At 53.6% G+C, this 14,297-nt stretch overlaps 1 protein-coding gene and 1 long non-coding RNA gene across 2 annotated transcripts; one reads left to right on the forward strand and one right to left on the reverse strand.

Moving 5' to 3' along the window:
• Nucleotides 1-876: 876 nt before the first annotated feature.
• Nucleotides 877-11,574, reverse strand: EPOP (elongin BC and polycomb repressive complex 2 associated protein). Its single transcript, XM_074891938.1, has 2 exons — nt 8,954-11,574; nt 877-1,071 (listed from the first exon to the last, which is right to left on the reverse strand). The coding sequence occupies exon 1, from the start codon at nt 11,181-11,183 to the stop codon at nt 8,979-8,981; it is 2,205 nt and encodes a 734-aa protein (XP_074748039.1). The 5' UTR covers nt 11,184-11,574; the 3' UTR covers nt 877-1,071; nt 8,954-8,978.
• Nucleotides 8,932-12,763, forward strand: LOC141953399 (uncharacterized). The gene is made up of 3 exons (XR_012631913.1): nt 8,932-9,065; nt 10,963-11,056; nt 12,151-12,763. It is a non-coding gene; the product is annotated as an uncharacterized LOC141953399 (long non-coding RNA).
• Nucleotides 12,764-14,297: the final 1,534 nt, after the last annotated feature.

A 14,297-nucleotide genomic window follows, 5' to 3' on the forward strand; every position in this document is an offset into this window, starting at 1 on the left:
CAGAAAACACACCACGGACTCCCCGATACCTTTTTTCCTGTCTAGATTTTTCTCACATTTCCCAAAAAAAACCAAAAAAAATTTTAAAAAATCTATTTAGCAAGCCGTGTACCTCTCCTTATCTTTACCGGCAATTAATTTCAAGGAGGGGTATTCAATTTTGATGAGGACTCTAAAGATGTTAATATTTGAAGAGAGGAAAAAAAGTATGACATTAATTATTCAGGTATTAGTAGGTATGCTGACAGCATAGCCCAAACGATTTTCTGTCACAAACTGCTATTAACGGATTTTTTTTTTTCTCCTCCACAGAAGTGTTCTACAAAGACTCGGTACCAGTGTTTTTCTTGAAAGAGTAAGTGCTGAAATTATCATTATAATTGTAGGAGCAGTAAGGATTAATAATGAAAATAACGGGGACCAGAGCTCACCAAAGACGTGAATCTCCCCTGAAATCGCGTGATTAAAAACCCAACGTACGATATTGCAAATCGTGGCGGTGCACTGAGACCACCCCCGTGGGGTCCCGACCTCCACCCCAGGGTCCTGCGCCCCAGGGACCCTCATCCCGTGTGCTCGCACCCCAGCCATGCACCCTGGGGGTCACATCCAGCCATGACCCCCTATGTCTGCACCCCACTGTGCCCCCCATCCTGGCGGGGGAAGACGTTGCTGCTCCCCCCTTACCAGCTGAAAGGGGCTTCTCCTCCAGCCCCCCCGGGCGGCACAGCTGGACGGGCCACAGCTGGGGGAGCACAGCTGGTGCCACCCTGGGTTCACAGAGTTCATGCTGCTGAGATTTTAGGGTGAGATAGGGAAAGCTGACACCTGGGGAGCCCCCCGCCTCGGCCGGGCCAACAGCCGGCCCTGCAGCCCCCGTCACCTCGTTAGGGAGCCACACGGAGCAGGGCCGGGGGAAGTGGGGGGCAGCCGGGTGACACCCCGCTTCCAGCCGGCCCAGGGCCGCATCCTGCCTGGCCTCGGTCCCCCAAGGATGCTGCTCGCCAGCCAGCGCTCCCCGGTCGCCTTCTCCTTCCCCAGCTCCCTCGGTGCCATTTCCTCTTCTCAGACCTAAAAAAGAGGAAATAAGAAAGGAAACGGGGGTGTCATGGTGTCATCCTGCCCCCTCGCCCCACGGCTCTGTCCACTCAGGACACATGGTGGGTGCCCAGCAGCCACCTTCAAGTGACACCCAGTGTCCCTGGGGTGATTTAGGGGTGCAGGAAGCTTCATGTATGAATATTTCCCTCGGGGCACCTTTCAGGGCAGGGAATCCCACCTGGATAAATGCAGGGAAAAATGGGAATTAGCAGGGAAAAAAACTACAAATATGTAGGTAAAGAATGGGAGTTATTTGCAGGGTGGAAGGGGAGGAAGGGAGGCTCCGTTTCCACAGAGCACCTCTGGTCCTGCCCGCACCCAGAGGGACACGGAGCAAGGCAGAAGCAGCCCCGTGACATTCCTGCGTCCCCAAAACCTCCCCGCTCCCCCCAGGCCCTCCCTGTCCCGTCGGAGGTTTTTCACTTCCATGTGTATTTATGTATTTCTGCTGTTGGGAACCGACGGGGGGTATCTGAGCACGGGCCCAACAGGGAGAATGGCAGCAGAGGGGCAGATCCCCAGCACCCACAACCCAGAATAACCCTATTTCCCAGAAAACCACCCTGGCTCAGGGTTTGCCAGCCTGGAAGCAGCTGGTGAAGGGCTGGGGAGGGGAGATGGCAGCACCCCACATCTCTGACCTGCCGGCCTCCCCACACTCCCACCGGATTTTGGGGGACAAGCTGGTCCTGCACACGCTTCATCCGAGCATCCTGCTCCCCAAATCCCGACCACAGGGGGGTCAGGTTCACCTTTTTCCCCCGTTACTGATGTTTCTGTTCATGCAGCACTGGGAAAAGTAACCCCAGTATTTGCGAGCGAGACGATAAATATATAAAATTAACTAGAGCTAAGAACATAAAATTCTAAATCTACCAGCAACATTTTTGCTCTTTTCCTTTTTTCATCCCCCAAAGTAATCTCCGACGAGAAGTTAAAGAACAGTTCGAGAATAATCCTCAACTTAGATCTTTACTGCGAGTCAAGGAGGGCTTTTCATCGCGTTAGAAACCACAGACAGCAAACCCTGGGCCTCGGTGCTTCGGATCCCGCGGGCTGCTCGGGGAGGATTGATTTCAGAGCACATCCCGATGGGTCACTTCTCTTTTATGACGAGCCGCTTGCATGCAGGATCCCGAGTTTCCTACGCAACGTCTTCAGTTATTTGGGGGGGGGGTTAACCACTGTAACGAATGGTTAATTACAAGCAGTCGTCTGGGCGGTTGCTGGTATTTCCAGCTGATTAAAGGGCTGGATGAGCCCAGTGTGTAAAACTGTAGGAAAAAATTCAATTTAAGGTAAACACCCTGAGTGTGCAGGGTCCTGGTGTGCGGAAGGGATGGATCCTCTCGGGGAGAGGGAGTGGATCCAGGCATGCTGCAGGGAGGCCGAGGGGCAATTGGGGTGAAATGGGGGTAAAATGGGTCAGAGGATCAACACTGCCCTGAACCCCCCACACACACCTTCTGGGACCCCCAGACCCCTCCTGGGGGAGCAGCCCCCGAGGGGGAGAAACCCCCAGGGGTCACCCCAGCGCTTTGGGAACCCCCTTCCCCACAAACCCAGCGTGGATCCGTGCTGTTTGCCGGGCAGGGTGGTGTGAGCCAGCGCAAAGCCAGGATTTAATTTCCTTTCTCCCCCCCCGGGTCTGGGAAAGGGAGAAAACCGGAGCCACACACCGGCCCGAGCAGGGCTCCTGTCCCCGGCCCAAACCTCCTTTTTCTGACAAAGGACAGGCAAAATCCTCCCCCGGTTTTGGGGAGGGGGAGGAGGATGAGCACAGTTTCCCATATGGCCTCATTTAGGGTAATTTCTTTCAATTGCTAAAAGCATAAACTCCACCTATTGAGCCCGTAGATTTATATGGAACAGCTGAAGGATCCTCCAAAGCGCTTTGTGGGCTGGCTGGGAGGGCCGGCTCCCACCTTCCAGAAAGGTTGGTGGATAATTTCTTTTTTTCTTTTTTTTTTAAAAACTCATTTTTTGCTTCCCCACCACCACTGCTTTTTTTTTTTTTTTTTTGAAGAGGGAGATATTGATAACATGGGAGTTAGAAAGAGCCTCATAACTCACAATAAACCCTTGTCCATTCTCTTCTATTGACTACATGTAAACATGGTAAATGAAAGGCCTTTAGTGACACTTAATCCCTCACCCCCTCCCCGCTCCTTCCCTGCCCCCAGCCCAGCCTGCCCTGGGAGGGGGTTACGCTGCTTTTTTTCTCACAGCTTGCCGTTTTACTGAGCCCCTCCTCTGCTATCTAATTTATCATTAACACCCTGACACTAAACTAAATAAATGCAGCAGCTTCCCTCGGCTCCCCCCACACCTTGCTCCGGGGCTACAGATTTTTTCTTCCCTCCCCCCTTGAGTTTTTGGGTATGAACCAGCCGTAAATGTACAGGCTTTGGAGGGGGGGGACTCAGAGCCCCCTCCCCGGCAGGTCCCGTGCTGGGTCCTGCAGATAATTAACGTCATTATTAAATTACCTTCTTTAAAAGATAATAATAATAATAGCAGGGTCATTTGGCTGCGATTAGACCTGGTGCGGTCTCGCCGGGGTCGCTGCCTCCTGCTCGGGCTGCTCCCAGGCTTTGCCTCTCGAAATTTTAAATGTTTTTAAATGGGAGTCATTTTGAGTTGGATTCCTTTCCTCCCTGCCAGAAAGGAGGGGGGGGGAAAAAAAAAAAAAACTGCAAATAGGTTTCAAGCGCCGCGTTCGTGATTTACAGATCGATATTCTTGTGCAATTTGGGTTTCAGTGATTTTTAAGGGCGGAGGAGGTTTTTACCTGGCCCCCTGCAAAAGCGAGGTCATCAGATGATTTTGTGGCAATCGAATAATACCTCGTTATTAATCACAACTAATGAGGTCCCGGCTGGGGGTACGTTTCGTTTCTCTTTCCATTTTTCTCGGTTTGGAGAGATAATCTTTCTGGCTGTGAAAGAGCCGGGTAAACGCTTCCCAGGGCAGAATTTCAACCTTCCCCACTCCAAAATGACAGACTTCAGGCCCATTTCAACACACTGCACAGATAAAAACCCCTTCCAGTCTTTGGGTCGCTTGTTCTGATTCACGCTGGGGTTTGTGTTTGGATCTGGCTCTGCCAACGCTGCTTCAACGGGATCTTCCAGACTTTGGCCGTGTTTCCCTTTGGCAGAGATTTTAAAAATATATCTGGAGTGCTCCTTCCATAAGGGGCACTAACTCCTGAGGCCCTCAAAATAGAAACACATGTTTGGGGAACAGTCTCTGCCCTACAAATTAGAGGGAAGGAGCTATTGATTTCCTATTAAATGTTGAGGAAAAATGTTTCTTTCAGGCAAAATTTGTCCACAGAAACGCTTAACACACACCCCCCCCCAAAGCCGCCGAGCACATGCGTGCACAGTCACACACTCACACAGGCGACGGGCCCACACGTGCCTTCACGCAGCCGTAGGGCACGGAGGGTTGTAGCCACGCGGAGCCGAGGCCGTGGCCACAAACACGCGGGGACACGCTTGCGCACGCAAACACGCCGGCGAGCGAGCACGGAGCCGGCGTCCCCCGCGGGTCTGGCACACAGGAGGGTGCCAGGCCCATGGAGGGGGGGGATGTGAGCGGAGGAACGTGCTTCCCGAACCACGTAAATAAACACGCACGGCCAGATGTGCACGGCCACAGCTGTACGTAGACGGGCGGCACAGGCTGATACACGCACCCTCCGTGACACGCAGGCACACGCACCCCCTCGGTGGGGGCACACACGCGTGCTCTGGGTGTACAAATGCATGTCCCCCCTCAAAGCGAGCACCCCCGGGAGCACCCACACCTCACACACACACACACACACACACGTGCACACCAGCCAGCCCCCACCCCCTGGCACGCACCCACAAAAAGGGCCGAATATCAGCCAGTTCTGTAAAAAAAAAATGTATTTATTTCTCAGCCTAGATTCCATATTGCACGCAGGAATTAACACTTTCATCGTCATATACTTACAACAACTTCAAATAAATAAAGATACAGTAAATCTAAACAGAAAACCCAATACATGGCTGGAAAAGGCTCTTTCCTCCCCTGGGTGGTTATTTTTAAATGTGTGTTTTAGGCCAGGGCATGGAGGAAAGGCAGCATCGGCCTCTGGATGTGCCCAGCCTGGGGAAATAACTCCCCTCCCCATCCACACCACCCCTCAAAAATAAATTATCCCTGGGCAGAAGCATCCCTGGATCCGGGGGTCCAGCAGAGAAGCACCCATGAAGTGACCGACATTTTTAAACCCACTGGATGGGAATTTTTAATCCAGCAACGCAAAGAGAGAGCAAAGGTCCCTGAAACCCCCAGCCCCAAAAATAAACCCTTACAAACCGTGATTACAAAGCACCACACCGTATCCAAGCTGAGATTTTTCCTGAGTCTAAAGCAGGCTGCATTTTTAAAAGCAGCACCCTTTCATAAAAGTTTTCTTTATTTTTTTTTTTTTTTTTTTTACAACATACTTTCGGTTTTCTCCTACCTAGACAAATATTTTTATGGAAAAAAAAAAAAAATCCGTTTTTGCTTCGTTTGCACCCGTTTGGAAATAAAGCAATGTCACTAATGTCATTAGAAAGGTGCCTTTATATCCTTTATGCTGTCCTGGCGATGCGAGTTGATCTTTTGCTCAAAACCAGAACTACTTTGTATCGCTCGAACCGCTCCCTCCTCCCGGCTCATTGTGTCCCGCAGAGGTATTGCTTCTTCCAACCAACTACCGCTTGGGTTTGTTCATTTTTTAAGTCCAAAACAGGCTATTTCAGATAACAGTTTGAGTTTTCCTTTTTTTTTTTTTTAATTTTTTTTTTTTTCGATTTACTCTCTATGCATCGCCATCCCCCTTTCCAGTCTCTTACTGAAGGATCGCTAGGAAGATTACTCTTTTCTTTTTTTTTTTTTTTTTTTTTGGATCGCTTAATTTCCTTGAAACATGTTTAAAAACAAATGGGGGGATTATTATTATAATTTTTTTTTTTTTTTTTTTTGCTGTGAACGGGATGGTTCTGCTGCTTGAGGAGCCATTCAAGGTGTGTTTGTGTGGAAAGTTTTGAGGTATTTTGTATTGTTTTCACAGCCCTGCTACAACCCCCTTGCATTATATACAGATATCTACACCTACACACGCACGGACCTACGTGTGCGAGCAGATAAAGATGTGCGGGAGTGGAAAGTCTGCGTGTGCGCCCACACAGCCTGTAGTAATAGCTGTGGTTTCCGCACACCCGCACGTACAGCTACACACGGAGAGAAATCTCCGCGGACCCGCACACGCGGAGGTGTCCGCCTGCCCGCTCACCCGCCCACCCCACGCGCGCACTTCCCGAGGTGATTATATCCCTTAGAAAATATTCCTGAGTTATTTGGCTGTTACTGCCCGCGGCAGATGAGCTGCGGAGTCTGGGGTTTGCTGCTTTTTTTTTTATATATATATATATATTTTTAGCATTCATTCCCAGCGCGGATCTCGGGGGTTTTTTCTGCCCGGTCTCCGCGGGCGCTTTGTGCGGCCGGGGCTCCCTCCCGCGGCACCGCTCCGTCCCACCCACCCACCCGCAGTTTATTTTAAATTTTATTTTTCCTAGAAAATACATTTTTAACCCGATCCGGATTTAGGGGAGTCGGGGAGAGAGAGCGAGCGATCGTGCTCCGCGCTCGGCAATGACACGGAAAACGGGCGCGTGTCCCCCCCCACGCGTGTCCCCTGCCCTCTCCCCGGCTCTGCCCTGCGGGTCCCCCCCCGGGGGGCCAGGCCGAGGGGAGCAGGGGGGTTGCGGGGACATGCGGGGCAGAAAACCCCCCATTTGTGTGATTCCTGTGTGTGCACCCCGAGACAGCGATGCGGAAGCAAACTCCCCAAAATCGGCTTTTCTCGCTCCTACACACTCGCAGGTTTGGGATTTGGTTTTTTTTTTTTTGGTAACCGGCCACGGCCACGGATATAAAACCTGAATATTTCGGAGAGAGAAGAAATCCCCCTCTTTTGCTCGGCATGGGAGCAACGGGAGGTGGGGTGAAGTAAACAAAAAAACGCAGTTAACCAAAAAACCCGCTAAAAACCCAAGTAAAACAAACATTGCTTTTAGCAACAATTCACCATCTCCAAGAAAAACAGCGCCTAATAGATACAAAATACGCTTGACCTTAAAAATGTCTTTTTTTTTTTTTTTTTTTTTTACCCACTGATGGAATTAAACCAAAAAAATCAAAACGGGCCGTGCCAGATCTGAATATTTTCTTTTGAATTCTGCGATGATTCTCCTTTTCCTTCCCTTTCCCTTCCCTTTCCACGGGAAGCGAAGGACGCTGTGAAGGGATTTTTTTGGGGGGAGCCAATTTTTGGAGGAAAAATAGAAATTCCCGAGCGGGCACTGCGTGATCCCCGGCCGCGGGCTGCGAATATTTTCTGTTGTAAAGAAGGGGGCGAAAAAGAAACACACACACCCCAAAAAAAAAAAAAAAAAAAAAAAAAACACCAAAAAAACAAACCAAAACCAAAAAAAACCCAAAAACCACACATCAGCTTTGATTTGCCTCACGTTTCCAAAACACAGCGGACTTCAGAGAGCCCGTCGGGCTTTGATGCCAAAGCGGGGTGGAAATCACATCAGAAATAGTCAAAAGAGCCAGTGACAAAGCCACTGGTTTGCAAGAAAAGTTAAAGTGGGATATGATTTCCTCTGCAGAGGAGAGAGACATCCGCATTCTTCCCCGCATTCCACTCCGGAGCTCGGGAGAGATCAAATTGTCCATCTGTACTCTATTGCTAATGCTCCTGGATCCTATTTCTTGTGCCCGTAAAGCTTTTACAGGCCTGCTACCTTTAGGCTATCGGAGTTTGGGTTATTATCCAGCAAACAACTCACTTTTTTCTTTTTTTTTTTCTTTTTTTTTTTTTTTTTAAATATACGTGCAGCAGTTTCAAATAACTTCCTCTCAAAGCCTCCTGTTTTCTTTTAGTAAACAGAATTTCCTGGTCTTTTTAAAGTCGGTGTTTTCTTCCTGTCTCTTAAGCAGACAGAAAACATTACATTGCTATTAATATAGTTATTTGGAATAGCTGCTCCCAATTTCTCCGGGATTGACTCGGGCCGAAAAGGAGTGTTTATGCTGCATGACATCATTATTTCTCTCTGCGTGTGATTATTATTAGTTTAATCCAATGCCTTTATGGAGGAAAAGGCAGAAATTAGATCTATTCTTTCCTGGGTTTTTTGGCATAGGGGGGTGGGAAGGGGCGGCGGGAGCGGGGGCCGGGGCGAGCTGTGCGCGGCGGCGGGAGCCCCGGCCCTCCCCTCCCCTCCCAAATGCGCGGTTCATCCCAAATCCCTTTGCTGGGAATAACCCATCGCTTTTGGCAGCGGGGCGGGGGGGGGGGGGGGGGGGGGGGGGAAGGGGAGCGTCCATCCACCGCCCCCTCGGTTTGATCGCGTGTTTTAGCTTCGCCCCTTCAAACTCATCGCGAAACTAATAGCGGACCCTGGCAAATACACGGACAACAACAACAAAAAATAATCCTCCCCCCGCCGAGCAGAGCGGGGAAACCCCCCGTCCTGCCCCCAGCCGAAGCCGTGCACACACTCACTCGCACCCCCCAGAAACGCTCCCGCACACCCCCCGCCCCCACCCCCCCCCCCCCCCGCCCCGGATCCCGCACGGCTCCTCCGAGCATCCACCTCCCTGCCCGGGACCCTCCGGCTCGGGGGGCCCCGGGGGCTCGGCGGGACGGAGGGACCCTCTCCCCCCCCCCAACCCCCCCCGCCCCCCCCCCCCCCGGGCCTCCCCCCCACCCCCCCGCCCACCCTGCATCTCTCATCTGTTGCATGTAAACCTTTCCTCCGGGCCGTCCGCTGTCCTTAGAGATCCTCCAAGCTATAGCCCCGGAATTTGAGGCTGGGGGGCACCGGGATGGCGTTGCCCCCCAGGTGCCAGCTCCACAGCGGGTGAGTTTTGGAGAGGGCCCAGGAGTTTTTGACCCCCAAGGAGGAGGCAGGACACAGGTCCCCATCTTCCCCCACGACCAGGGAGGGAGTACAGGGGAAGTTGCCCATGAGGCTGAAATTCCGAGGCGGGGTTGGCCCGGCGCTGCCGAGGCGTTTGCAGGGAGTGTTTCCCTTTTTGGCATTCCTCCTCGGAGTCTTTTGTGGCCTCCCTTTAGAGGAGCTCTGTTGCCTTTCTGCCTCAGCGCCTCTGGCAAGGCGTCTGCGCTTGGCATTCCTTTCCGAGCCATTGCCTTTCAAAGCTTTGTTTGACAAGGTGCTGGGGCTCTCTGCTCTTTTGGAGCCGGGGGATTTGAGCTCTGCAGCTTTACAGGACTCCGTCCTCCCTCCGTGGCGTAAACTTTTCCCGTCCAGGTTGAACCCTTTGGCGTAACACCACAGCTTGGATTGCCGGATCAGCCGGTCAAAGTGCTCCCGACGGGGCTCCCCCGTTTCCCCCGGGGGGGCCGGGCCGAGGCTCCCCGCCAGCTCCTGAGCCGGGGGCTGCGGGGCCGAGCCCGGGGCCGGCTCTTGGGAAGGCGCTCGCCCAGCTAAAGCTCCGCTTTGCCTCTCTGCTTGGTCACTGGGGCCTAACGAGGCTCTATTGTTCGAGGCATCTTTGTGCAAATCCTTCCCTTTGGCGCAGGGCTCCGCGTCCCCAAAGCCTCCCTCCTTTTGTTGCGGAGCCCCCCCAGGGGTGCTGCTCGGGGAGGGAGGGGGGGAGGAGGAGGAGGAGGAGGAGGAAAAGGAGGAGGAGGAGGAAGGGGAGGCCTCCTGCTTTGCGTACAGCTCCGGCAGCGGCTGGGCCCCCGAGCCCAGGGCTGGAGCCGGGCTCAAACTTTCCAAAGTTGATGCTCGCAAAGTCCTGGCCCAGAGCTGCTGCGAGAGGAAGAGGAGGTTGGGGTCGGGGCGCAGGGCTTTGCCCACGCTCGGGGGGGGCTCGGCGGGGCGCTCCTCGCCGAGGGGCTCCCGGGGGGGCTGCGGCTGGAAGCGGGGCAGAGCCGCCTGCCTGTACCGGGTGCTCTGCACCGAGTCCCCGCTGCACAGCGAGCTGCTCTCCGACTCCGAGGAGCTGCCTTCCTCGCTGCTGCACGAGCTGTCCCCTTCCTCCTCCTCCTCCTCCTCTTCCTCCTCCTCCGACGAGTCGCTGGAGGTGGCGGGACTGGACCCCCCCAAATCCAAGCTGGAGTCCGAGTCGCTGGAGTAGCCGGCGGAGGTGCCCTGTCGCTTGGAGCCGGGGAAAACGGAGGAGCGGCCTTTCCGGGGGGCCGCGGGCCCCTTCTCGGCCGGGAAAAGCCCCTTCCCGCAGCAGGGACCCCGCTTGCGCCGGCCCGGCTGGGCGAGCGCAGCCGCCTGCGCGGCGGGATGCGCGGCCGCGGGGTGCAGCAGCGCCAGATCGCGGGGGTACCCGGCCAGGACACCGGCAAAAAACCCACCTCGGTCCCCCAAACCGCAGCCCCTCCGGCCGCGGGGGGGTTTCTCGAAGGCGGGGAAGGCCCGGTGGAAGGGCTGCGGGAGCAGCGCGGCCGGCGCCGAGCGCGGCTTGGGGAAAGGGGGGGGCAGCTTGGGGCGGCCGGGGGGCGCGGGGGAGCAGCAGCCGCCGGCTCTGCAGGGCGGCAGGAGCTGGGGCCGGGGGCAGGGGAAGAGCTCCCCCGGGGCCGGCAGCAGCAGCTGCTCCCTCCTCTTGCTCTTCCTCTTCCTCTTCCTCCTCCGGGGGCTGAGGCTCTTACAGGAGGTGCAGAGAGCCTCCAGGTCCGCCTTGGAGATGAGGGAGCATTTCACCGCGCGGGTGGGCACCGAGTTGATGGCTTTGAGGGTCCGGAGCTCTTTGAGATCGCAGCGTCGGCTCTTGATCTTTAAGGTTTCCATCTTCTTGCTGATGGTGGTCCTGGGGATATCCTTAAACAGGTCGCTGAGGACCTGGGCCAAAGCAAACATCTGGGTGCCATTGATCTGTAAGTATCCCAAGTTTATCCCTTCGATTTCTTGATAGCCAGCATGAAAATCCCCCGGCCTGGCTTCCCCATTGTAATCCATGGTGGCTGGAACAATTCCGAAGGTCCCTTCGCAGGTCAGGAACATTTTGCAAGGAGCATTTACTTTGTCTCTTTCAAAGGGGGCATTGAAAATAAGGACATATTTGTTTCCACTCCCTGATCACACACATCCCTACCCCTCCGGAGAGGTGGGGGAGGGGGGAGGGGAGAAAAAAAAAAAAAAGAAAAAAAAAAGAAAAAGCAGTCGATCTCCCTTTCAAACGCTCCAGTCAATGGTTTGCAACATCTTCCAAACACCCAGTTCCTCCGCCTGTACCGGGGCTTGACTCCTCGTCTTCCCCCTCCCCAGCCAAAAAAAAGGAAAGAAAAATAAAGAAGTCAAACATCTTGCATCCTCCAGGCTCCCCACGGCCACCTCCCACCCCGCGGCCGCGCACCCCACCTTCCACTTCAAAAATAATCTCGGGGGGGAGGGGGGGGGGAGAAGGAATCAACAAGCACAGACCCCCCCTTTGCTGTTCGAAGCCACTGAGATGCTTAAGCAAACAAAGCTCCCTACAAGGGGAGGGGGGGGGGGGGCGGAAAAATGGTAGCGGAGGGGGGGGCTGGGAGGCGGGGGAGCCCCGGGGCTCCGTGCGGCTCCCACCTTCCGCGGGCTCCGCACTCGCGGCCCCGCCGCCGCGTACGGTATATCCTCGGGAACACCCCACCGCGCCGTCCCCGCCACCCGCCAGCTGATTGGGCACTCCGGGCCTGTGATGTCATAAAACCCCAACATTTCACACGCACACCCCCGCGCAAAACCTCAGAAACCCTTGGGCGGGCCGCGCAGCACCGCGCAGCACCGCGGCTCCGCCGCCCCGACACCCGGGCGCACACAATAGAGGCAGCCTTGGGTGGTTTGGGGTTGTTTGGTTGTTGGGGTTTTTTTTCCTGAAAAAAAAAAAATAATTACAAATTACGCTGTCTTTTCGAGGTGATGGTAGCGCGGGTGCCTCCGCATTGTTTCCGCGGTTTAGCTTTTTTTTTTTTTTTTTTTTTTTTCCACGTAGGGTTGTTTTAAGAGAGGTTGCTGCGCCTTCCCAAATCTGCCCGGATTCCTCTGGGATGGGGGGTGTGCGTATATATTTAATAAAGCGTGAACGATATTCCTCTAAGCGAGTTGTTCAAAACGATTGACTCCGCAACAATTCATCCTTCAACCCGGAGTGGAATGCTTATTAATTGCCAATTACTGTATTTATTATCTGGAGTGAGCACGGGCTGGAGCGCGGTATCAACAATAACATCGGCAATATGTACAAATAAAAGCAATGCAAAGATATTTATATTCCTTTTTACTCACACACGTTCTTTATTCACTTCGCATCTTTTTCTTCCAAACTCTTTCTTTAAAAAAAAAAAAAAAAAAAAAAAGGGAAAAAAAAATTCTTTTGCATGCCTTTGCGCTGCTTAACTTTATTTCAAACTTTAAGTCCCAAGATTTCTTCGGCATTTGGTAGCTCGCTCCTGCCTTACAAACCAGGCGATGTTTTCCCAAAAGCAGGGCTGCAGATTTCTGTCTTCAAGGGGGGAAAATTAAAAAAAAAAAAAAAGCCAAAAAAAACCCCCAACCCCTTACCCAGCCCGGAGCTCCATTGTCCCGTCCCCTCTATTTCTTTATAAACCTGAAGCTACTTAAGCGAAGTGAGTGGAGCCGCGGAGGCTGGACCGAGGGATTTTAACTCTCTGCTCAGGAGGCTAATTTTGGGGAAACAGTTACCTCGGAAACCTTTCTGGGGGAAGGGAAGCTGCAGCTCTGCAGCGCATGCTGTTCCCTTTCAAGCTTCGTCTGTCTCCCACATGAGAAGTTGCTTTTAGTCTTCCTCGGCTTTTTTTGTGGTTCAAATGGCAAAATCTGAGTAATTTGATAATAATAATTTGTTAAACTATATGTACAATCAACCACAAATGATCCCGATTTAGAAACAATCCCAGAGGAGGAGGAGGAGGAAGCGCATTCCTGAGTATGCGTGTAAAAAAATTTAAAATAACTCCAACATCGCCTTTAATTTGGGAGCGGAGATCACCTGATTTGCTTTTACCTCCTCGCCGGCTGACGGGGAGCGGAGCCTCCCGGTGCCAATCCCGATTCTGCCGGGGGAGGAATCACTGCCGGGGGGTCCCCCCTCCCCAGCACCCATGGGCGCGCACCCCCCGCAAACGCTTGGCCTTGCTGCGAGAAGCAAAGCCCCCGTTTGCCAGATCTGGCTGCATTAAACCACCACATTTCACCCTCGTTTTCCACAGGCAAGAGTTTCCTGTGAGTAAAGGTCTGCCGGCCAACACAAACACCAAATTCCTCTTTGTTTGGGCAGAGGGGAGGGGGGAGAGTTTGCATCGCGATGGACGGAAAGTGGCCGGTTAGGGGATACTGCAGCTGGGGGCTGTGGCGTGGCTCGCTGCGAGGGGCCACAAAAAGTCCTGTTTGGAGCCAGCCTGGAGTTTCCCTTCGCAGATCTGAGGGAGATCCTGGATATTTTTCTTTCCACGGAAAGCCAGAGCCATTTTACCTATAGGCTGAGCTCTGCTCCGTGCCAGACTGGAGGAGGGGAGCGTGGGGTGGAGGGAAGGACCTGGCAGAGAATATCCCTGCCCCATGCGGCTGATGCAGCCGGGGAGGGGGGGTGCGGGGCGGGGGGGGGGGCTGGTAAAGAAAATACAAGTTCGAGCAGCGCACTAAACTGTTCCCAATCGCTTGTGGGGCTTTAGAGGGGACCTGGAGCCCCCGGCTCGCCGGCCAGGAGGAAACAGGGCTCAGAAGCCGCGCAGAGGCGAATGTATGGATACGTCATTTCCCAGGAAATCTCTGTCGATAGGAACACAAATAGGCAATATTTTGGCTATGGATAAAGTTCAATAGTGTGTGTGTGCGTTGACGTCTCTATAGGGACGCAGACAGCCCCATGTGGGACATACAGATACTTTACAAACCCGTGTATACATACGTATATATATAAGTATAGTGGTGGGCAGGGTACTCGCGGCCAGGGCCGTGGTTCAGAAGCAAAAGCGGTTTAGTCGCTCCATAAGCGCCCGGTGCTTCTGCTATAGGCGCCCTTGCTGCTCTCGCCGTGGGTGCCCCACTGCCCCGCTATAACGCTTTCCTTTAGAAACGTATAGACGAGCTGGTCGTTATTCGGTGCACGGCGGCTTCTAC

This window comes from Strix uralensis, chromosome 22, assembly GCF_047716275.1.
Source record: "Strix uralensis isolate ZFMK-TIS-50842 chromosome 22, bStrUra1, whole genome shotgun sequence".
NCBI lineage: Eukaryota > Metazoa > Chordata > Aves > Strigiformes > Strigidae > Strix > Strix uralensis.